Source organism: Colossoma macropomum, unplaced genomic scaffold (assembly GCF_904425465.1).
Source record: "Colossoma macropomum unplaced genomic scaffold, Colossoma_macropomum, whole genome shotgun sequence".
Lineage (NCBI taxonomy): Eukaryota > Metazoa > Chordata > Actinopteri > Characiformes > Serrasalmidae > Colossoma > Colossoma macropomum.
Window position 1 is genome coordinate 17,906,953 of NW_023494799.1, and position 24,025 is coordinate 17,930,977.

At 39.5% G+C, this 24,025-nt stretch overlaps 3 protein-coding genes across 5 annotated transcripts; all 3 read left to right on the forward strand.

Moving 5' to 3' along the window:
* The first annotated feature begins 240 nt into the window (after window positions 1-240).
* Window positions 241-6,898, forward strand: gfod2 (glucose-fructose oxidoreductase domain containing 2). Of its 3 annotated transcripts, none has more exons than XM_036586549.1 (4): window positions 241-571; window positions 1,489-1,853; window positions 3,696-3,874; window positions 4,805-6,898. In XM_036586549.1, the coding sequence occupies exons 2-4, from the start codon at window positions 1,586-1,588 to the stop codon at window positions 5,474-5,476; spliced, it is 1,119 nt and encodes a 372-aa protein (XP_036442442.1). In that variant the 5' UTR covers window positions 241-571; window positions 1,489-1,585; the 3' UTR covers window positions 5,477-6,898. The 3 variants fall into 3 exon arrangements, 2 of the variants coding, with proteins under 2 accessions (XP_036442442.1, XP_036442443.1); XM_036586550.1 differs by having other exon boundaries at window positions 1,600-1,853; XR_005008127.1 differs by lacking the exon at window positions 3,696-3,874 and having other exon boundaries at window positions 4,805-4,913.
* Window positions 6,899-8,791: 1,893 nt separating this feature from the next.
* LOC118819311 (mitogen-activated protein kinase kinase kinase kinase 4) lies at window positions 8,792-11,989 on the forward strand. The gene is made up of 4 exons (XM_036587043.1): window positions 8,792-8,797; window positions 9,421-9,769; window positions 10,496-10,993; window positions 11,313-11,989. Exons 1-4 carry the CDS (start codon window positions 8,792-8,794, stop codon window positions 11,723-11,725), a joined length of 1,266 nt encoding a protein of 421 aa, XP_036442936.1. The 3' UTR covers window positions 11,726-11,989.
* A 1,194-nt stretch (window positions 11,990-13,183) lies between these two features.
* Window positions 13,184-23,778, forward strand: vrk3 (VRK serine/threonine kinase 3). The gene is made up of 15 exons (XM_036586401.1): window positions 13,184-13,688; window positions 13,926-14,048; window positions 14,132-14,245; window positions 14,787-14,894; window positions 16,283-16,423; window positions 16,679-16,734; window positions 18,455-18,521; window positions 18,648-18,729; window positions 18,845-18,947; window positions 20,565-20,657; window positions 20,805-20,937; window positions 22,394-22,514; window positions 22,666-22,724; window positions 22,859-22,994; window positions 23,438-23,778. The coding sequence occupies exons 1-15, from the start codon at window positions 13,475-13,477 to the stop codon at window positions 23,439-23,441; spliced, it is 1,554 nt and encodes a 517-aa protein (XP_036442294.1). The 5' UTR covers window positions 13,184-13,474; the 3' UTR covers window positions 23,442-23,778.
* The last annotated feature ends 247 nt before the right edge of the window (window positions 23,779-24,025 follow it).

Consider the following 24,025-nt stretch of genomic DNA (forward strand, 5'->3'; position numbering starts at 1 on the left):
CACTGGTCTACAGAGATGTGAGGGGGAAAAAGTGATATGGTCAGATGGGTCTCTGTTATGCAGTGATGCAGTATACATATGCATTATATATAATATATATATATATAATATATATATATATAAATATATAATATATATATATATCAAATTACAAATTGAATTCGTATGTATTCGCAATGGGCGTGACGAAGACAATATGCAAATACGGGAGATGCGCTTGCGCAAATGGTCATCGTTTGTGTCTGAGGACGGTGAGAGCTGTGAGGTGGATCCCTTTGAGAAGAACACATTGCTGAACCATTCGCCGGCCCCACGAATGAGAAGTAGCTAGTACACTGCGGCTTGAGGAAAGGTTGACTTTGAGAATGAGAAAGAAAGGAACTTAAAAATGGGACAGCCGTAACGGGTCTGGCCTGTTTTTCCTCGTGCCGTGAGCGGGATGGCTAGTTCACAAGGCGACCCCTTGTCCCGATCCTGAGGGAGGTGGCCTGCCAGGCTCACAGTCTGCTTGTTAGCGATCCGAACGGAGCGGCTTTTACGTTCTCAGACTCCGTAAACAGGTTTTGTTTCGGTGAGTAAACACAGACTCTTACCTGTGGCTGACAAGGCAGGGCAGGGTGACAGCATCCAATAAGTCGCACAAAACAAGCTGTGGCTAGCTAGTTGTGATAACTATTCACCGATTTGTTCAACTTGCTGCTGACTGACAAGAACTAGACTGATTTCATTTTTTGTGTGGAAAGGTACTGGTTAACTTTCTTCTTCCAGCAACGTGCTACTAGCGTGTTACTTAGGTACTGCGAATTAGCTTAATTTTGTAACGCATGTAACGTGAAGCAGTGCTAGCTAATAACAACGCTCTCGTTGAATGTGTAGCACTACTGTTTACTTCGGGAAAAAGCAGTATTGCGAAGCAAAAAGTGACTACATCCCTAGTCGGTAAACGTGGTGATAAAATATGTTAGGTATGTGTGTTTTGATTTGTGTGAACAACACTGGGTGCTAATATCCATGAGTTAGGGGGAAGGAAACCTGACTTATTTGTTCGTCACAGGCAAGTGCACAGGCTTTCAAATGTAAATGACTGAGTTAGCCAACACTGACAGATGGTAGTCTAGCATGGCCTGAGGGGAAAAAGCAAGTCATAGGCGTTTCAGTGACAGCTGTATTGTAGGATAACTTATCTACAGAATGTGTTGTGTTGCCTATTATCTTATAATCTGAAAAGGCTGGGCTTAATTTAGCTTGTTGTGAAGGGGATCTGGTTCCGCCTAGACCTGTCTCTGACGAGCAGTGTCCAAGTGGTAACAGGTTTCATACTTTTTACAAACCATGTAATCTGTTTACCTCCATATGCTTACTCTTGAGTTCTAAAGCGTTCTTTTTGTCTTTTATTTTAACTAGTTACAGCACTATTACATATTTCTGTTAGTTGACTTGATTACATGGTTGTACGTTGTGTAACCTAAATATGTCCTCTTTCTTCAGGTTGCCCCACCAACTGCTTGAAGCTTTGATTTCAGATGGGATGCACATAGTGGCTGAGGAAGAGTAAGACTACTAGGCTTGTGATTGTTTTTATTGAATGTGTGTGAGCAGAATGTTGCCGGGTGTGGGTGTGTTTGGGACTGGTCGGACGGTGCGTGCTCTGGTGCCGTTGCTCCAAAAGGAAGGCTTTCCTGTTCAAGCTGTCTGGGGCCGGACTCAGGAAGAAGCAGAGTGCTTGGCTAATGAGCTGGACATCCCCTTCTCTACCAGCCAGTCGGATGATGTCCTGTTGCATCCAGAGGTTCACCTTGTGTGCATACTTACACCGCCCCCATATACTCGCCAGATTGCAGTGAAAGCTTTAGGTGAGACTTTACATGCTTCTGTCATTTTCTTTAGGCTCATATCTGTGCACTGAGCGGATTAGGTTGGGTTCCTTCCTGGACCCCACCCAGGCGCTTATTTCACCAGAGCCGTAGCTGCAGTGAATTGTTCTCCCAATGTTTATAGAATGTTTCCTCGACATTCTTTGAGCTCAAGGGAATGAAAAGATCATACTGATAGGATGTGTTCCAAAGAATGTTGTCAGAAGCTCAGTACCTTTGTCCACAGCAATCAGTGAGGGAACTCGCTGCCTGTTTTACAATCCCATTTCCAAAAAAGTTGGTATGCTGTGCAAAATGGAAATAAAAGCAAAATGCAGTGACGTGCAAATCATTTAACCTCTATATTTAATTGAAATTAAAACAAAGGGAACGTATATTTTTCAACATTTGCTATGCCCATTTTGAATGTGATGCCAACAACACGTTCCAAAAAAGTTGGGACAGGGGCAACAAAAGGCTGGTAAAGTTGTGTAATGCTAAAGAAAACACCAGGTGGTTGATTGGCAACAGGTCAGTAACATGACTGGGTATAAAAAAGCATCGCAGAGAGGCCGAGTCTTTCAGAAGTAAAGATGATGAGGGGTTCACCACTCTATGAAAGACTGCACAATCAAATAGTGCAACAATTCAAGAATAACGTTTCTCAACATAAAATAGCAAAGAACTTTTGCTTTTCATCATCTATGGTACATCATAACATTAAAAGAGAGAGAGAATCTGGAGAAATCTGTGTGTGCAAGGGATTAGGCTGAAAACCAGTGTTTGCTGGCAGTGATCTTTGGACCCTCGGGCGGCACTGCATTAAAAACAGACATGATTCTGTAGAGGAAATCACTGCATGGGCTCAGAAAAATTTCCATTGTCTGTGAAAACAGTTTGTTGCTGCATCCACAAATGCAAGTTAAAACTCTAAAACGCAAAGAAGAAACTGTACATAAACAGGATCTAGAAATGCCACCACCTTCTCTGGGCTGGAGCTCATTTAAAACTGAGGGTCCTCCGGGCTAAAGACCACCCAGCTTGTTATTAGTTCACAGTTCAAAAGCCAGTATTCATGATGGTATAGGGGTGCATTAGTGCACATGGAATGAGTGACATGCACATCTGTGAAGGCACCATTAATGCTGAACGATATATACATGTTTTGGCAACATGTGCTGCCATCCAGACAACGTCTTTTTCAGGGAAGGCCTTGATTATTTCAGCAAGACAATGCCAAACCACATTCTGCATGTATTGCAACAGCATTGCTCTGTCTGCAGTCCTGACCCGTCACCCATTGATAACATTTGGCACATTATGAAATGAAAAATACGACAAAGGAGACCCTGAACTGTTGAGCAGCTGAAATCATATATCAAGTAAGAAAGGGAAACATTTCATTTTCAAAACTACAGCAATTGGTCTCCTCAGTTCCCAAATCCTTACAGAGTGTTGTTAAAAGTAGAGGTGATGAAACACAGTGGTAAACATGCCCCAATCCCAATTTTTTTTGGAACGTGTTGTTGGCATCAAATTCAAAATGAGCATATATTTTTCAAAAAACAATAAATATTTCTCAGTTTCAACATTTGATATGTTGTCTTTGTAGTATTTTCCTTTAAAAATATGGTTCACTTGATTTGCATATCATTGCATCCTATTTTTATTCACATTGTGCACAGTGTCCCAACTTTTTTGGAAATTGGGTTGTACTTAATAATGAAGTTATTAACTAAAAACTTCAGTTTTCCTTATTACTTGTGTTAAAGATTTATATTAACTGATAGAAGTACTTAGATTTCGTAATCAGTTGTTGCTCTTTATTGTCCTTGTTCGTAGGGATAGGAAAGAATGTGATCAGCGAGCAGGCCGCCACGTTAACAGATGCCTGTAAGATGGTGACAGCAGCACGGTATTACCCTCAGTTGATGAGCATCATGAGCAATGCACTGCGCTTCCTTCCTGCTTTTGTCCTGATGAAACGTCTTCTCGGGGAGGGTTACTGTGGGACATTGCAGGTATGAACAGAATTTCGCTGCTGTCCATAAGAGTTAAGGAACAGGTTTCCAGTGAATCGTAGGGAAGAGAAAAGCAGCAACAAAAACAAAAAAAAGGATTATGCTTTAGATGAGAACTCTGGTGTTGGGAGGTTAAAATCTAAAAAACGTTTTATTATTCCAAGTAGCTGTGAGAAATCGGTAGGTTTTTGTGTCGGCTGACTTACAGAGCCTGCCTCTTTAAATAAGTTAATGAGTTGCTGAGAGCTTGTCGTCTTCTACACGCAGTCTTTTCTCCTCAGTGGACATGTTAGTTAACTTAGTGCCAATATGTTAGTTTGTTAGAGAAATATCTTTTCACTGTTTCTGGGCCTAGCTAACATCAGCTTAAGTTTTTGTGAAAAAGCCATGCCAGGGCTGGCTGCGCTATCTGTACCTTCTCAGTCACTTTCTTAACAAGACGTCCTTGGTAATGTGCTTGTATTAAGGCACTTGTGTTTTATAGTGACTAGTAATCATTAAAACAGTCACCTCAGGTGAAGTAGCCTAGGCCAGTGGTTCCCAAACTGTGGTATGCATACCCCTAGGGGTACATCAAATGACATTGGGGGGATCATCAAAAATTCTGACATTAACCTTCATTTAATTTCATTTAATTTCAATCGCACCTCAAGGGGTTTATCGAGTACTTGAGTAGCAGTGCACATCACTAGTTGTAGCAAAATGTCCTCATGAACAGAGCTTACTTTCACAAAAGCATCTTAGTGTAAAGATCAGATAAATTGGTGAGGAGAGTGTTTATTGGGATGCTCACACTGCCATTTAAGAATCATCTTTGTGTTAAGATGCTTTTGGGAAACCCAGCCTTGACCAGTAGTGGATCCGTCATTTGTGAAAGGCACAGTTGTGTAGTAGGCATAACCAACATATTATCTCTCTTTCCTTTGACAGGTGTGTGAAGCACGTGTATATGGAGGCTCTCTGCTTAGTCAGTCATATGGCTGGGCATGGGAGGAGCTGATGGGGGGCGGTGGCCTGCACACAGTCGGTTCTTGCATTATTGACCTCCTGAGCCACTTAACAGGGGGCCGGGCTGTTCGTGTACATGGAATGCTGCGGACCTTTGTGCGTCAGGGTAGCACTGGAGGCGGGATCCGCTCTGTGACTGCTGACGATTATGCTTGCTTTCAGCTACTGATGGGTGGGGGTGTGGTCTGTAGTGTGACACTGAACTTTAACCTCCCAGGTGCTGACCTGCATGAGGTTATGCTGGTGGGGTCATCTGGGAGACTAGTTGCCAGGGGGACTGAGCTGTACGGCCAACAAAATGGCACACATGAGGAGGAAATTCTTTTGAGCGACAGTGGGTCCGGCGCTGGACCATCTGTCACAGGACTGAATGCTATGGTGACTCAGCTCCGTCTGTCTTTCCAGGCGCAGGAAGACAGGCGCTCATGGGCACGGCATCCAGTTTCCATGGCGGCTACTTTCGAGGATGGGCTGTATGTTCAGACGGTTGTTGATGCTATCAAACGGTCAAACCGCACTGGAGAGTGGGAAGCTGTGGAAGTCAGGACCCAGGATATAGATCCAAACCATAACCACAGAACCCCTCTTAACTAACGTGCTACTTTTTTTTTTTTCCTGTTTCTACCCAACATGGCTTGCATGCCTTTACACTGAAAAGTCTGTGGCTTTTGCCAACTGGTCTATTTCATTTAAACAACACATAAAAACTGAGACTGATTAACTTACTATGAAGCTTAAAATATTTTAGGGTTAAAAACCTCTTGTTTTATTTTGTCTAGGACTGAAGAAACACTGGAGTTATATTACTGGAAGCAAGACTTCTGTGTACTCTGAATTAGTCTAAAAGTTTAACTGTGAAAAATTCCTTTTTTATATTATTTTATTTACACATGTTAAAGATTATAAATAAATGTTCATAAAGGATTTAGACATAATGTTTTAATATTGATAAACTGTGTTTTTAGTGTGCTCATTTTATTTGTGAACACGAAGCCATGCTTCGTTGAAAGGGTTTTTCACCAATTTTCTGCATAATTAAATGGTTAAGATTTAAACAAAGTCATTCAGAGTGGTCTCCTGTGAAATTTGCTGATCTAGAGAAACTTGTTCACAGCAGTGGTAATAGGAACCAGAATTTACTTTCTGTAAAAGGTACATCACAAAGTTATTGCATGAAATGGTTACAAATAAGCTGCCTGATGCCTTAGTTATTGTTTGCAGGTACGAAACATAAATGTCTTTAAGCCAAAATCACGTTAGTTTTGGGCAGTGGCTGTATTTGTGTTGTAGATAGTGTGACCCCTGTTTCCTGGTTCTTCTGAATCTAAGCACTTCAGAATAAAGTATTTCACATCAGACCACTCTAAATGACTTTCTTTACATCCCACAAATTGAACTATGTGTTGGTGGAATTCCTATTTTTATTGAACTGAGAAGACTTCTTTAAAAACATCTAAGATAGATCTGTGTACCGCTTGCTGTAAGTAATAGTCTACTGGTGGTGTATTAGAAGCTGACTTCTAATAAGCTGCACAAAAGTTGCCGAATATATTTGTGTTATTTCAGGCTTTGTATCATTGTCTGCACTTATTTGTGTGTATTTAAGATACCTAGAGAAGATAGGCTTAGTTAACTGTTTAACTTTATGGTTTAATAAATGCTTTCCTAATTAAACTAAATATTTTAATGCATTTGTGTGTGTACACCGAAATTAGACTATACAGTATGGCAGAACAATTTGGGGCAATAGCTCCCTTTTAGACCAGTATTGTGACTGTTTTAAATTATGATTACTTGCTATAAATTAGGGTCCAGTCTTGTTTTTTGGCCAAGCAAACCATCAAATCCACTTTTTTGGCTCTTGTTATGTATGCATCATGTGAATGTAGAGGAGTTCATCAATCAAAAGCAACAGGCAGTTCAAAAGCTCCATGTGATTAGATAACCTAATCACACTAACTCTAACCTGTAGGCCATGATAAAAATAAACGAAGAATGTGGCCTGGCTGAATCATGCACTTTGTGTAAAATGGGTGTCGTTTTTGAAAATACAAGAAATGACAAATTCTGGGAATAAACGAGACAGAGCAGCAACACTTGCACAGTTTCAGTGAAACGTATTAAACTTTTGTGGATTTTTCGCACTTCAAAGCTTAAATTGGTGGTTGTAAACTAGACATAACACCTCTTGTGGCTGCATCTGAATAAAATACCACACGTTACACAACTTGTTCTTATATACCTGTATATCTGTTACTCCCAGAATGCTTTGTCGTCTACTCTGCATGTCACGTAAGTTTCCATGAGTTTTGGAAAAGCAGGCGTGCTCCATTCAGTCTGCTATCTTCCTTAGTCTAGTGTCAGAATAACTGGCCTAAGACATCTTACAGTTCTGTAACCAAGGTGCATAATACAGGGGGTCTCTGAAAAGTAACTTATTATGAAGTTCTGCTGTTCATTAGGGAAAAACATAAACTCAAAAACAAATTCAGGGAAAGGACATTTTTTATCCTACTTCACAACTGCCAAACTTCTGTCTTTGTTATTCTTAATCAACGGTGCAGCACTTGTCTGCCTCAGGGTGGCGCTATAGCAGATTAGTTCACCCTGTTGGTCCTTCATAGCCAAGTAACTGTAATTATGCTAGGAATACCTCTAAAATTTATGTGTACCTTATCTGTCCACTGTATTGCCAATGGCATTTGTATTTCAAATGCTTTTGATTCATACTTGCCTGTGCTAAACCCATTTTCTAGCACAATAAATGTATCCAGTAGTCTATGCCCCATATTCAGCCTGCATAAGAGCTGTTTGCCTCCTCTTGCATGATAAAGACTCCATATTATAAGACCTTCATAACTTGCAAACACCTGACAATGTTTTATAAATTATGTACAAATAATTTTAACCAAGTGTTCCCAAAGTTGCCCCAACTGTCGTTCACTGCATAATACACGCCTGAAAGGAGTAGGGGTGGACAAATTGATACCGAAGGAGCAATATTTCTAATTCTTTTTAAGAGTTTTTATGAAAATATTGATACTGTGTTCTTTAAGCAGTAAATTAAATGTCTTTTTGAAGCAACACAATTTATTGAATACTGAAAAAGTAAAAAATCAATGTAGCAAATAAATGTGAATCTCTTCTCCTCTGCACACACAACACCAAAGTACAGGCCTTTAAATATCCAAATTTACTGTTTTTTACTTCAGAAATCGCAAAGAATTCCCCTTTCTACATGCATAAGAAAGTATTAACAGTATCCGTATTAGTACTTATACTGATAACCTTGGTAATACCTCCTAGGGAGAAGGTAGTAGATGAAGTAAAATGGATAGTTCTGGTCCTAAAATTTGTGTCACAGTCTTAGCCATAACAAAAATATTCAATGTACACACATCTGTGTCTCACTTCACAAGAACTGAATTCTGTATTAAAAACACTAAAAGATCATTGTGCTGTGAATGGATTGTTATTATTCTGTGGGGATTATTCTATGGGACTGAGTATGTTGATAGGCCTAGATTAAGTATAAACTCAGTTTTGTTTAAACTGGTTAAGGTGCTGAGAACTTATTTTCTTAACAACTAAGCTAAAAGATAGCTAACAGCCTAAACCAGGGGTTCCCAACCTCTTACAACTCGCAGCACACAAAAACAACCACAAAAGCTTCCACGGCCCACAAGATTTAACAGATCTAATTGTTTTTTTCTGATTCACCTAAATAGAGCTGAGCACTGGATGTCAGGCTGAAGAGAGGAAAGTTGCAAACAGTTCTGGCACAATTTGATAGGTTTAGAGACTATGTTTAGTTTCCAAGTGATGGTCTAAGTTGTTGGGTTTCAGAGATACATTTGGAAAGGCCTCTGAGCAAACAGCACAGAGCGGTAGTTACTATTTTCCGTTGCTATGCACGTGAAGACAAGCACATGCTACTCATTTCTGTATTCACATCATTTGGATATCTGCTTCGTTTTCTTCATCTCAGTTTGTGATATGGTGGTTTCTTGACTTGTAGATGGCCCAGCCTCAGGATCTCTCCTTTGAAAGGCCCTTTGAACAATTTATTAATGATGGATGAGTTTCATACAATTAAAAAGTGAAACATTTTCCATTGACTTGCACTGAAAACATGAACATCACTAGCTAGTATTTTGCCAGAACATTCTGGCTACTGCGCTTGCGCAAAGCTTGACAACAAGGGTGGCCGTTCCCTTCTCACGGCAAAACTACCATCTGATAGCTCTTTTTATTGAAGGGGGGGGGGCGTTCTGTAAACAGTTGCAATGTTGAGATAATATCTCACATAAGCAAACATTGGTGAATATCAGAATCTTCGTAAAAACTACATAAATGGGCTTTAAGAAGTCATTTCTTCTTAAGAACGTTTGGTGAATAAGGCTCTTTGTTCTATGACATAAATTACAATAAATGCTGAAAATACAACGTAGCTAATAGCTTAATTTTCTCTAATTTAATTTAATTTAATGTAACTGAAACATTCACTTCTAGTCCCTAAGTCAGCACTGATCGTTTAGCTCCGCCCCAGCAGAGCCAGCGTTCATCGAGTCGCTGCTACAGCCGAGCACCTACAGTCCGCCGACCCTGAAGGGGGCAGTAAAACAGGATCGTCAAGTGTTCAGAACAAAACCAACTCAGAAATGGCGGCACGAAAACGAAGTATAGTGTGGTCGTTTTTCCAAGCTGAGGACGACAAAAGAGTACTATGTCTCCTCTGTATGAAGACCGTTTTGTATTTTGGTCACACAACGAACATGCTTCGCCATTTACGAGCGAAACACCCGAATGATTTCTCCGCTTTGGATAAGAGGAAAGCCACCGCCGTAAAAGCAGCATCCAACAATAACAACAATGGCTGTGTAGAAGGTTTGGGTTGTTGAAGTTTCTTAGCTGACCAGACACCGTTTTCTAACCCAGCCTTTTTAGCATTTAATAGCATGAAGAAATCACTAGTTTTGCTACATGTATGTGACGCGTTTTTTATGGGCTCTTGGCCTGTGTCAGCCTCATGTCCGTAGTAGGTTAGCAGCTGGCTAAGCTAATTATTGGCGCCAAGATTAGCGCAAATAGCACAACGATTAGCACAAAGCTAGCTGGTTGGCAAAACAATCCGGCGACAAGGGACGTAGCTAGGTATATTCAATCACAGCAGGACTGATCCGCAGGTAGTGATTCGATCCGCTAGTGAATATAACGAATCGATTCTTTAGAACAACCGAATCGAATGTTCATTCTGCGTATGCTAACATTTAACTTTGTGTTAGCCTAGCAAAATTACATGTTACGTACGATATGGCAGGTATTATTGTACGTTTTTGCACATCATTTTATATATTGTGTTTATGCTTTAAACATTCGTGTTGGATAAAAACAATGTGATTGAGTTTTTAGACACTGTACTGTCTCGATTTTCTTCCTGGGCGTTCATCTGTGATAGTGTTTTGTTACACAGTTAGAGGCAATCAATTTCTGTCCTTTTGAGGCAAAACCTATAAATAAACTGCACTCCCTACTGTTGTCTAATTGAATTGGAGGTTATGAAGGGTACTGCATTTACTAGCACTTATTTTTTTTCCTCCTCTCTTTGCTTAGTTACAGTAATGATGGATGAGCAACAAGTAGAGGTACAGAACGAGGTGGGCGAGGTTGAGATGGACGGAGCCATAAGGGGAATCCTCTGTGCCGCTGCAGGAGAAGGAACAACAGAGGGGGAGGTGTCTGGATGTGAAGGAGAGGGTAAAGGTGCACAAGAGGGCAGCCCAGTGCCACTTACACCCACTACTCGCAAGTGGAGTGCAGTGTGGGTGCACTACCGGAAGGTGGATCAGGAAAAGAAAGCTTTGTGTTTGCTCTGCATGGAGAAGATTCAGCACCAGAGTAGCACCAGCAACCTCATCAGGCACCTGCAGAATAAGCATCCTACTGAGTATGCACAGCTAGAAGAGCATCCTCAGAAACGGCCCACAAAACGCAAACCTGAGGATCCAGATTATTGCCCCCCAAGTCCTGCCAAAAGTCGTACTGTGTCATCAAATCGTAATGTCCAGTCACCGCTTAACAGTAGCATCACTGACAAATATTCAGGTACAGGTCAGTTGTGTTGCAGCATTTCACTTATTTTTACCTTATATACTTTTGGTTCTAACCTGAATTTTAAAAAAGATAGTGTGAACTAGTATGATAAAAAAATCTTATAAATGGATGGATCCCATAGTACCAGAACTTTAATGTATTAGCCTTATTTTTGCACTTTATCTCTGAATCTTTGTTTAAACATGAAAGTTAGTAGTTTTTTTCTTAGTTTCTAAGCTTGTTCTTGTTTGTACTGTTTTACAGTAGATTTGAACTCTAAAGTAGCTTTGACAAAACATTGATCATTTATGAATCATGTGTTAACTTTCTCCGTCAGGTGTTGATTGGTCTGATGGCCGTAAAATACTGGAGCGAGAGCGGGAGCTGACTGAAGCATTGAGGCGCGTACAGCAGGAGGAGGGCCGAAGTTTACAGCAACAGAGGGAATTAATGCAGCAGATCCGAGAGTTAGAAGCAGAGAGGCGTGCGCTCCAGAATCAGAAACGTGAACAGGAGGATGAACATCACAGACTGAAGAGAGAAAAAGAGGAGCTTGAGAATACTAAATTGGAGCTCCAGAAGGAGAGAGAAGAGTTAAATAAGGAGAGGGAGGATCTGTATAAGGCAAAAGAGGAGTTTCGGAGAGAGAGGGAGGAGCTGGAGAGACTGAGGCAGGTGCTGGCTGCAGAGAAAGAGATTCATGGAGACAGACACATACAGGGCCAAGTGTCTGAGTTTTACAACTGTTAATTGATGTATAAAGTTGATGCATCTCTGTGGTAACAAAGATTTCATATTTTTTATGGGTGGGGGGGGGGTAACTTTAGTGATAGTAGCTGATAAGATTTCATCACTTTGAATTTTTCTTCTTTAAATAATAATCCATGTTATAATGAAAAGTCAAGAAGTTGGGAAAGGGTGTTCAATGTAAAGGATGAATTTTGGGTTGTGTTTTTAACAAACGCATTGTAAATAATCAGTGTAACTCATTTCTCAATACAGTGTTATCACACATTCTTGTCAATGAGTAATTCTTTCATAAAATGATGGCAGGTAAATCCATGGCATGTGTTGGAAGTAACCAAAGGCCATTTTATGGGAACCAAAAAGATGTGACACCGCAGTTCATTTATGTCTGCATCCTTATTCAATGCATATCAATATAATTTTCTAAGGAGATTTTCCTCCAAAGTTTGTAAGTATGCTCAGAATGGTCTAACAGTTGTTCTAGTGTTTTACTGTAATGACAGACTCGTGGTAAGTGATACATTAATTATCGTGCAACATTTAGACATAGTTTTAAACTTGTCTGAAATACAACTGTGCAGTGCCATCATGCTCGGCCCACGAATTGACAGTCGCATGTGGCTTTTCTGAAGCTGTGTCCCCGTCGCCAGTAGTGAATAATGAAACTAATACCAGTGCGAGATTAAGGCACCTTCACCCATCACTCACAACAAACTCTTACGTTGGTGCTTATTTACCCACTAAAAGATCTTTTAGAAGGCGGAAGATGAAAAGGATCCTTAAAAACTGTAGGCTTCTAATAAGTGAACATCGCCAAGCTCTCTCTGTGTGTGTGTATATATGTATGTATGTATGTGTGTATGTATATATATATATATATATATATATATATATATATATACATACACACACATATAGGCCATCGTTTCCCCTCATATCTTTTAATACGATTTTGCTGGTGTGTTTTGTATGCCTTTAAACTAAGATGCGTAAGTATATCGATTTCGATCAGTGAAACGAACTTGTACAAATCCTTATCTTGCCGAACCGACTGGTCACGCCTTAGTCATTCTAAAGAAACGTGCATTTTTATTGTGCTCATAAATACGTCTGGTGTTCGAGCTTTAGACTCAATAAAGTTACCGTAATATTAAATGTTTTTCCTCTGTTGTTAAATAGTTTTCATTTAGAAGAATACAACCAAACGCATTGGATTCAGTTCATTTTTATTTTTGTAATGTTTGTCCGGGTTAAGACAAGTATCGTTTTTGTGGCTTTACTGGTTTGTGCAGTAGTGCTTTTATCGCCCTTAATATTGCACAGTTTCAAACTCGACATCCTTGGAGGTTCGGAGTCCAAAGTGTTAGGATTCAGCAAAAGCATCAGGTAGCTTTATTAGCACATACATGCATGATTATTACTGGCCTCAAAGACCATGCATTTAACAAACGCGCCAACGTTGGGCCTCGCCAGCCGCCGTTGTGGTGTCACGTGACACGTCAGAACAGAGTTTAGCTAAGTTGGCTAATAGCGTTATTCCTGCTTCTCCGACTCAGTTTTACAGGACAGATTTTTTAAACTATTAGTTAAGTTATACCGACGAGAAAGGCAGGTGACTGTGAAGTGAAATGATCCAACTAGCTAACTTTATCTAGTCAGGAATTGCTGTTTGAGAGTCTTCTTTAGAGGTGCAGTGTGCTGCGAAAAGCGAACAGGCCATTAACTTCCCTGCGTGACTGGATCAAGTCAAACATGCTGTTGCATTACTGTCCGCAGTGTGGCTCAAAACTCCAGTCTGGGTTCAAGTTTTGTCCGTCTTGCGGGGAGAAGCTCCCCTGCCTGGTTAACTCAGCTGAGACTGCAGACACAGAGACTGCAGTGGTGTCAGATCCAGGTCCTCATGGCAGCTTACACAGCCTTTCTCCTGGCCCACACTCAGTACTATCAGCTCTCAACAGCAGTAAAGGTAAATCTTGATACACAGATGGCCACGCCTCCCCTGTGAGCGAGGAATAAAGATTGGAAAACAGTTCACAGGCACCAGTGAATTATAGTGTCTCAAAAATATGGAGCCAGGGGCGATTTGTACAAAGTGAAATGGTGCTTTTGTTTGTCAGGTCACAGTGAACTCTGTCTCTAGAATCATGAACATACGAGGAGTGGTCTTGGTTATATTTATATTTGTGCCGTTCTTTCTGTTTAGATGCTGTTGAGGCTTCAGCCAGTTCAGCGTTGACCCGCTCACCGATCTTTCGGTCTACACGCCAAACGGCCACCAAGATAACAAGCAGTCCAGCAACACCGCCCAAAGCTGTAAAATACACAGGTTAATTAAAGAATCTCAGATAACAGATTTTTCAGTGCGCTCCCATCAAAAAGCTTACCCTTAAAATTGTGTTGTTTCTTCAGATCAGAGGGCTCTGACATCACCTCGGAAACGAAAAACATCCCCCAAGGTGCAAGAAGAAGAAGAGAAAGAACCAAAGAAGGTGTCCTCTTTATCAGCCCAGACTTCTCCTTCAGGTTGGGAAAACAAAATAAATTAGTAATTGAATTTGCCATGCATCACGGTGGAGGGGTAGTGTTTTTCTGCTGAAATTAGTCATAAATACAAGATGTCATTACAAATGAATTGAAATCAAGACTCGCAGACATTTAACACAGAAGATCTTGTCATTTCTTATGTGCCCCCTCCCCTCCAAAAAAAAAAAAACATGTAGCTGTATACAGTGCTCCTCAAAGCTGCATCACAGATTCGGATTTTGATGAGCATGGAGTACCTCCTCTGCCCAGCTAATACAACTGAATCACCAAATGTCCTGGTTTCCTGGTTTCAACTCAGTGTGATGGCTTGTGACAAACCTAAATCCAGGAAAAACAGACTTGGAAACAGCTTACATGCACCAGATTACACAGTTTACATGCACCAGATTACACTATCATGGATACTTGGAAACACCGTTCAAAGTTGTGCAACATGCTGAACAAAGGAGTTACCGTTAACTGATTATTCATTAGATACCCACTGTAAAAGCTTGTTCTTAAGTTCAATTTTTTCCTTTAGATCAGAAGTGTTTGACGTCACCTCGGAAACGAAAGGCATCCCCCAAGGTGCAAGAGGAGGAAGAGCTGAAGATAGTGCCTTTACCCCAAGCCCAAACTCCCCCCTCAGGTTGGTGATCAAAAAAATATTAGCCTTGTATAAAATCAGTTAAAGAATTATTTTACATTAAAAATCAGGTGACACACTACCCAGTAGTCACTGACTGAATGCCAGAAATCCTGTTTTTTTTTTTATTACTCACGAATGTCCTTTGTAAAATTTGCAAAAATCCTTTGAAAACGTCACAAACAAGCAGTCAGACTGTGGTTGTAATGTATTAAAGCCCCTTTTAGGGAGTCTTTCTGTTCTCTTGAATAGAGGTGTAATGATATAGTCAACCTACAATATTTGTATATATCTATATAACAAAGCATAAAAATACAGGACACATAAACAAAATCTCTGGAAAACAACTGAAGGATTTAAAAAACACACAATGCACCAACCAGAAAATGTTGAGGATTGTAGTAGGGCGCTACACTTTCATTTAAGTACATCTTGCATCAGTGTACAAATGTTGAAAAATAAAAAACTACTGATGAATTTTGCAGAGGGTTACTTATACAGTATATTTCCAGGAGCTTACATTGTATGGGCTAAGTCTGTCCTCACTAAGTAACAAATGAAACGACCCCAGACATTGTGGATTAGTGATTCATGCATGCCTCTAGCCTCTTTACAGATGACTGAGGACCTGCCTACCAGAAGGTCATATATCTTGGAGATTTTGCCCCTCCCCAAACAGTCCATAACCATTACTTTTTGTAAAATGGTCAAGGGGGTGATATAGTGACTGATTTAGTTTTTTTTTACTTGGTGCTACACGCCAATCATGTTTCTAATCATGAGATTTTTCGTGTTCTTTTTAAGGATTTTAACATTAGCCAAGTACAGGTAAAAGGGACTCAATTTGACTTGATTAACAATAGTGGGTTCACTACTCAGTATTCTTACAGTATCTTGAACAAAATTCAAATTAAGAAAAATGATGATAACAGTGTTTCTCAACCACTGGGTCAGCACTTTCTGGTGGACATAGGGCCAGTACTGAGGGGGAGGCAGTGGTTTTTAAGCTATTTTTTAGATCATTATTCTGAAGTTTCCTTCATCAGCAGTTGAGAAACAAAAAATCATGTTTTTAGGCAAAAAAAAATTCCCTGTGGGCCTTGATGCTTTTTAGTGGTTTTGTGGTGTAAAATCTGGAGAACCCATCAACGGTAATCATGTTGTTGAACAAGTGCTGGAGTGGATTGCTGATTGGTGCTGATCATTTGCAGACTTTGGTGTTCAAACTATGCAATTGCATTAAATGGCTAAATAAATAGAATGTCCATTCTTCATTATGCATTGTCACATTTCCATGATGCACATTGTTACAGTTTTGGATTGTGGTACCACAGTGTCACAATGCATTGTTACACCGATATTCTTGTGTAGTGTGTTATTTGTGTTTTCAGCGAAAAGCAAAGCAAAGAGGGCCAAGCGACTGTGTGTTGTGGAGCCTGTGCAGGAAGGAGTGGAGTTTTGTGACCAGTCCGGAAAGAAATGGAAGCTGGTGAAACTATTGTTTCAGACAGAAGTGGAGCTGACATATGGAGGTACAGTCTTCATCTGGTCTTGAACTGCATTATATTGTTTTTTGTATAGCCTAAAAGTGTGCTCTGAATAAATCCCAGCTTCATAAACATAGCATGGGAAAAGAGAGCATGGGAAAGTCCATAGATGAGGAGAATGCATCTTTTCATATATGCAGCAATAATACTAAATGTTCTCACACTTAAAGTGAATAGCCTGGTCTCCTGTGAGATGGTTATGAGTGTCACAAATATCTAAACCCATGAAGTTCTCTGTAGTGCAACAGGTCAGTGTGGGAACCAGCTCTGATGACTGGAAGCACATTTTGAGACTGGTAAGTACCCCTAACATGGGACAATATATAATATGTAATATACAATGCCTTGCAAAAGTGTTCAGCCCCCTTAAAAGTTATCAGAACAAATAACACTTGCACAGATTGTTCTGGCTTTTTTGCAAACCAATGTTGTCTTAAAGTAAATTTAAAAATAAAAGTCAAAATGTATTAATAGTCAGATCTTTAAAAACATTGATCCCAGGCTTGTGGGTTCAATACCTAGGGCTGCTAAGTCTTGAGGGCGCTTGAGTAAGTCATTTGAACCCTCTGCTCTGGGGGCTCTATATCATGGCTGACTCTGCGCTCTGACCCCGCGCTCCAACCCCAGCTTTATAAGTTGGGATACGCGAAGAAAAGAGTTTTGTTGTACTGTGCAAGTATAATGACGTTGAAGGTACTTAACCACCTTTTGCTGTAATAACAGCTTTAAGTCTGCTGGGTAAGTTTCTACCACCTTTGCACACTGTTCGGAAGATATTTTCTCCCATTCTTCCTGGCAAATTGGCTCCAGATTGTTCAGATTGGTTGGATGATGCTTGGGGGTAAATAGTACTATAGATTCTTGATTGGACTGGACTTTGTCATTAGAGAACATTCACCTTTTTGTTGTTCAGCCACTCCTGTGTTGCTTTGGGCTTGTGCTTGGGGTCACTGTTCTGCTGAAAGATGAATTTTCTCCGAAGCTTTAGTTTTCTAGCAGATTGATGCACATTTTCTTGCAGTATTTCCCTGTATTTTGCACCATGCATTCATCCTTCAATTTTAACAAGATGCCACCCCCACTGCTGGGATAATGTTCGACGAATGAGCAGTGTTAGGATTGCGCCACACATAGAGTTTTGAATTTTGGCCAAAAAGCTCAATTTTTGTCTCATCTGACTACTGAACCTTATCCCTCATTTTAGCTGGCAGACTCCAGATTTGCTTTGATGTGTTTATTCTTCAGTAATGGCTTCTTTATAGGCAGCCCCCCATACAGGCCAGATATATGTAGAACTCCTGATATTGTTGACTGGTGCACTTTTACTCTAGTCTCAGCCACTGAACTCTTTAGCTCCTCAGAGTGATTGTTCGCCTCTGTGACTTCTGTGCTCTGACGCAGAGTTTTGAGGGACGACCTTGTCTAGGCAATGCCTGGGTGGTATAATGCAGCGTACATTTCCTCACAAGTGATCTAACAGTACTCACTGGGATATTCAAACTTTTAGATACTATTTTGTAGCATTTTCCTTTCTAGTGCATGTATATAACTTTATCTCTGATTGCCTTAGATTGGTCTTTAGTCTTCTTATTCACAGCTTTCTGTCAGATGCACAGTCTGATCAATGGTACTTGAAATAAGAGGGTCTTTTATCTAGAAAAGATGGACTTTTTTATTGATTCACAGGTAAAGGCCAATTGTATGGCAATTCTGTCCTCATTATCTTTAATCTGTGTAAACTTGGAGCTTCCACAGCACAGTGCTTGAATATTTATGCAAACAGCATTTTTCAGTTAGTCATTTTTGTCACAATATTTTCTTACATAAAACCAATATCACCTTAAATTAATCAATTTTGAGGATAAATTGTTTTAAAAAAATTAATATCTAAGTGTCATTTGAAATCCAGACGAATCTGATGAATTTTAAGGGAGTTGAATACTTCGGCACAGCTGTGTGTGTGTGTTTATAGTACTGGAAGGTGTGTGCATGTTTATACTGTCTTCCCCTTTTCAGGGTGCTAAAGAAGGACAACTGTTTAATGAACAGAACTTCCTTCAAAGAGCTGCTAAACCTGTCGCAGGTCAGTTTGCCATGCTGTAGGTCATTGTGCTTACAAAATGGGTCTGGGCTTGTCACCGTACTCTGCGTGCGTGTGTGTGTGTGTGTGTGTGTGTGCGCGTGTGTGCGTGTGTGTGTTTCTCTCCAGTGGAGAAGTGGATGAAGAAACTCAGTATGGACTTTCTTGGAATTCCATCATGTGTGGGCTTTGGTCTTCATGACACATACAGGTTTGTGAATGTCTGTGTTTGTCAAATAAGTGCATGTGTGTTTATGATAAATTGTGTAAACCTTGTTGCTTGTGTCTGTGTAAATGTTTGTGTCTGCCTTTTATTTTCTCTGCAGATTTTTAATTTTTCCTGACATGGGCCAAACTCTGCAATCAGTTATGGACATAGAGAAGAAGTGTCTGCCTGAGAAAGCAGTCCTGCAGCTGGCACTACGATTAGTATGTTTTTTTTGGAGCTTTTGAATTACTAATGTCATGCTTAAATCAAAATAAAATCACGTATACTGGCACATCACTTTACACAGGTGTGAAGGTGGGTGAAAATCTTAGGTGCGTAGCCCCCCAAAAAGTGTGTGTATATGTGTGTATATGTGTGTATATATATATATATATATATATATATATATATGCACAATGTGCACATTAATAAGCACTAGCATTGCACTAGTATGTACAGTTTTGTACAGTAATAAGTTATAAAATAAAACTGATAGGTACAGTTGTACACATTTCCATATGTGCAATTAGTGAGTCTGAGGTAGATAAATAAATGAGATGCAGGGTACACACGGGATAGAATATTGAGAAATCTACCAGATTATACAAGCTATGGATAGATGTACAAGATGTCAATCTATATGTGTAAGTATAGATTTGCTAGATTGAAGGTGCAGTAAGATCAGAGTAAGTCCATGGATTGTCCATGGATTGTCCATGGAGATCATGATGATGATGATGACTCAGAGGTGTAGTGACAGGCCCATAGACGGATACACAAGCCCTACTGGCTGATGGCGGGGGGAAGAAACTCTCTCGGAACTGGCTGGTTCTGAACTTTATGCTTCTTTATCGCCTCAGCTAAGAGAACAAACAGTGGCTTGGGTGAGTGGAGTCCTTTAGAATCCCCCTTGTCTTCCTCAGGCAGCGGCTGTGTATAAATCTAGGAGACTTGGGAGCTGGACTCCGTTGATGTGCTGGGCTGTCCACACCACCCTCAGCAGAGCTTTCTGCTTGATGGCTGTGCAGTTAAAAATGGTCTACACAGGTGTAAAATGTTCTGATGATGAGGGTGTTCACACCAAACCTCCTCAGCCAGTGGAAAAGGCACTGGAGAACTGTATAAATACTAGGACTATTAAGCTAGTTAGGTTAGTTAGAGTTAGTATTGGCATAGCAAGGCAAGTTTATTTATATAGCACCTTTCACACACTGCTGTCATTCAAAGTGCGTTACAAATGAGAAAATACAGAGAAATTTAAAAAGTAAAGGAGAATAGAAATTAAAAATTTGTTTAAAGCATGATTAAATCTCAAATAAGATGAAATTCATTAAATGAATGAACTAAAATTTAAATGACAGAATGATTACATTGAACATCTAATTAGAAATTAAATTAGGACAAAAATCAAATTAAAAATTCAATGTGGATAGTTACTGGCACTCAGTATTGGTCAATACTCAAGAATCAGATATCTGTGTTGAAAGGAAAAAAGTGGTATCAGTGCATCGCTATTACTTAGGGAGCATAATTGTCCCATATTTCATTGCAGTTATATTTTTTAAGTTGCTTTGACTCTATACATCCTGTCTTGACTGGCTTTTTATTTTATTTTTTTATTTTAAAAAGTTCATGCAGGAAAAAGTACAAATGTATATATTTAAAACTCATTTAAGGGACACTATTGGTCTTTAAGGACCATGTTGTACCTTTTTGAGGATACATTTACGTTGTTTGAACCTTGAATGACAGAAGTGTACATGTACCCTTTTTCAGGTACAGGATGTTCATATTTCTTTATTTACTGTATTTACTGTAAGAGTGTATATGTGTTTTAGTTGGACGCACTGGAATTTGTACATGAAAATGAATATACTCATGCAGACATCCACGCTGGCAACATCTACATCAGCACAATCGGACACTCACAGGTCCGTATGCCCTATGTGCAGTTAGTTTGTATTTAGTGTTCTGTTACATTCTGTGCAAGGGTATTCGATTTATATATATATATAATGTGTGTGTGTGTGTGTGTGTGTGTGTGTGTGTGTGTGTGTGTGTGTGTGTGTGTGTTTTAGGTATTCTTGTCAGGCTTTGGCCATGCATTTAGGTTCTGTCCTGGAGGAAACCACGTGGAGTACAGGGAAGGCAGCCGTACTCCCCACCAGGGAAACCTCAACTTTATCAGCTTAGATTCACACAAGGGGGCTGGTAAGCAGATCTCACAAGCCAGTCAGTGAAAATTATTAAACATGTACAGTGCTGTGCAAAAGTCAGAGACTACCCTATTTAATTTCCAGTCAAAATGGCCATTATGTATGTTGTTCATTTTACAGCATCATGATAAAACAGTAAAAACATACAGTCATAGACAAAAGTCCCCCTGGTCAAATAGTGTGTTTTTTTAATTTTATTTTATTTTATTTATTTATTTATTTATTTATTTTTTTTAGGTGACAATAAGTTAACACATCCTCTACAGAGATCACACCTCTGCAAAATTTCTGTTGCCTCTGCAAATAAATAGAAGTTTGCAGAAAAGTATGATATTTATGTTTGTTCCAGTAGAGGGTGTTAGCTAACCAACAAAACATGTAATTTGACCAGGGTAATTTAAAGTTTTGCATATAACTGTATCTTTAATGTAAAGATACAGTTATGTGCCGTTATAAGCAGAAGCCTCAACAATTAAATAGTATGTCGTTTTTTAAAGAAAACTGCTAGGATATTTTTCCAAACCTTCAAAGTTCAGTCTTAGAAGTTGGTTGCACTTTTTGTTTCAAAGTACCTAATCCCAAACACAGTCCGTGAGGTATAGGTCTGGACTCTGAGGTGGCCTGTCCATTTTTCTGGGCAGCTTTTTTGATTTGCAAATTTTCTGCTTTTTTGTCTATTTTCTTTTCTTAATAATGGTTTCTTGACAGCTACACATTCTTTCAGACTCAGAGTGTTGGGTTGTCCTCTCACAGTGGAAAGAAGGACACAAACACCGGTGACCTTTTTTAGATCTGAAGTAAGATTGGAGCTTGACGTTTCCCCTCTCTCTCTCAAAAATGTAAGCTTTAGGTACTGTTTATCTGATGTTGAAAGCTTTGGTGGTCTGCCCGGTCTTGTACAGTTGTTAGGAATCCCATTTTCAATTTTATCTTTTAATCAATTTATAGGCTCCAGTTTTGGAAACTCTTGTTTTCGCTTATTTTCCTTTGTCCTTCTTTATTCAAACAGATTATATCAAATTTTCTCATAAAATATCTCATAAAAAAAACTTGTAATAATAATTTGTTCTTAAAGGCTGTTTTGACTGAAAGTTTAATAAATGAAGGCTGGTCTTTGACTTTGGCACAGTACTTTAGTTTGCATTGGCATTGTGATAGACAGCTGAAGAGGACTTATTCCAAGCTGTATCACTTTCAATGAGATTGAAGTATGAAATACCAAGGCAAGTTTAATGCATCTCGTTTATATGAATTGTATCAGGGAGGCCGGATAGACAACAGTAAGTTGCAGCAAAAAACTGGCATCATGCTTGTTTGGATGGCAGGGCGTAAAAAGCATCATTGAGCAAACAGGGATCTTACCTCACATTTCAGTCGTTGCCACATGGCCCATATTCAAAATGAGTCGATTTTGTGGTGTTTGTGTTCTAATGTGTGCATGCACAATGCAGGTCCTTCTCGCCGTAGTGATCTGCAGTCTCTGGGTTACTGTCTGCTTTCTTGGATGACAGGCACTCTACCCTGGAGTGACATCACTAAGTCCAGCTCAGCTATTTCTGCTGAGAAGGAGAGGTAATGCACTCACTCATTTAAGTTCAGAAATACACAAATGAAGATGTTACAGAATTCTTAAAGAGCTGTTGAATGATTTGTATTAATTAACATCTAGCATGTTCTTATGTTTACTTTTGTTTGGTAAGCAGCACTCTTTTTGTCTGAACAGGTATATGACTGATGTTCTTGGGCTAATGAGCAGCTGTTTTAAAAAGAGAAGAGTTTCAGGTGTGTGTGAGTTTGAATTGATAGGTGAAATTTTGTCAGTGATTTGTGTGTCACAACATTCTGTTGTCATTTACAGCCTACACATATAGGAGTATATTGCCTATAAAGTTCTCATGCTGTGAATGTGTCTGTAGATGTATTACAGAGCTATTTGTCTCAGGCAATGGGCCTGCACTATACTGAGAAGCCAGATTACTCACTTTTGAAAGCTGGGCTTAATGAGGCTTTGCAAAAGATGGGTGGGACATTGGGAGCACCACTGATTTTCAGGTAAAATACAAACACACGCAACCTCCTATAGCTATCTCCAGGAGCAGTAATAGACGTTGTATTGTACCTGGGGCGTGTCTCACGAAGCATGTCAACTTTGTTTCAGCTTCACAAAAACTAACTTGTTTCACAACAGTAGTTAAAGAACGCACATCTTGCGCTTTTTTTCCCCTGAGGTCCACCTTGAACATTTGTCTGATTTTATTTATCAAAATTGTCATTCATTAGTACACAACCATTTTCCAACCTCTCTTTAACCCTTAGAATTAAACAGATGTATATAAAATAAATGAGCTCTGTTCTGATTGGCTGCATAGGTTGATAGATTTTTTAAAAAATGAGGAAAATTAATCCTGCTTTGTGAGACAGGCCCCTGGTCAGAGTATGTTTTCTATACTCTGCTTTCTGTGGAAATGATTCTGACCACTTTTTTTTCCCCCCAGATGAAAGAAAACTATGAAACAGTTTAAACAGATGAAGCTTGCATCTGACCATCGCACAGTGAATTTTCTATCAAACTTTACACTAATGTACACCTCTGTTTTGTTTGGTTTTTAAATGGTGTGTTCTAAAGTTTTTACCACAACGATTGCATGATTCACCGCAAGCTGCACCCAGAGGCTTATTAATGTGATTTACTGGGGAAAGAAACTATTGAAGTTCTGAACATCCAATTAATGCGGTTTTACCACGTGCTCATTTTTTTAAATCGCACTCACAGTTCCTGGTAGTTAATGTGTGTGTGTTCGTTTGAAATTAAACCATCTTATTACAAATTGTAAAATTTGTTATTATTGGTTATATCAGTGGCCCTTTTAGATTGAAAGCACAAGAATTTCTCCTAAAGAGCAGCAAATGTTCTGATCGTATTAAAAGAGGTAATGTTCATTGTAACCAGTATGCCCCTACATAAATAATTAAAGGGGAATTCCAGAACCTTTTCAACATTTATGCATAATTCAATCATAAACAAAGTGGTTCTTGTTTTGTTGTGAAATGGTTGGTGGTACAGCAGCTTACTGACCCAGACT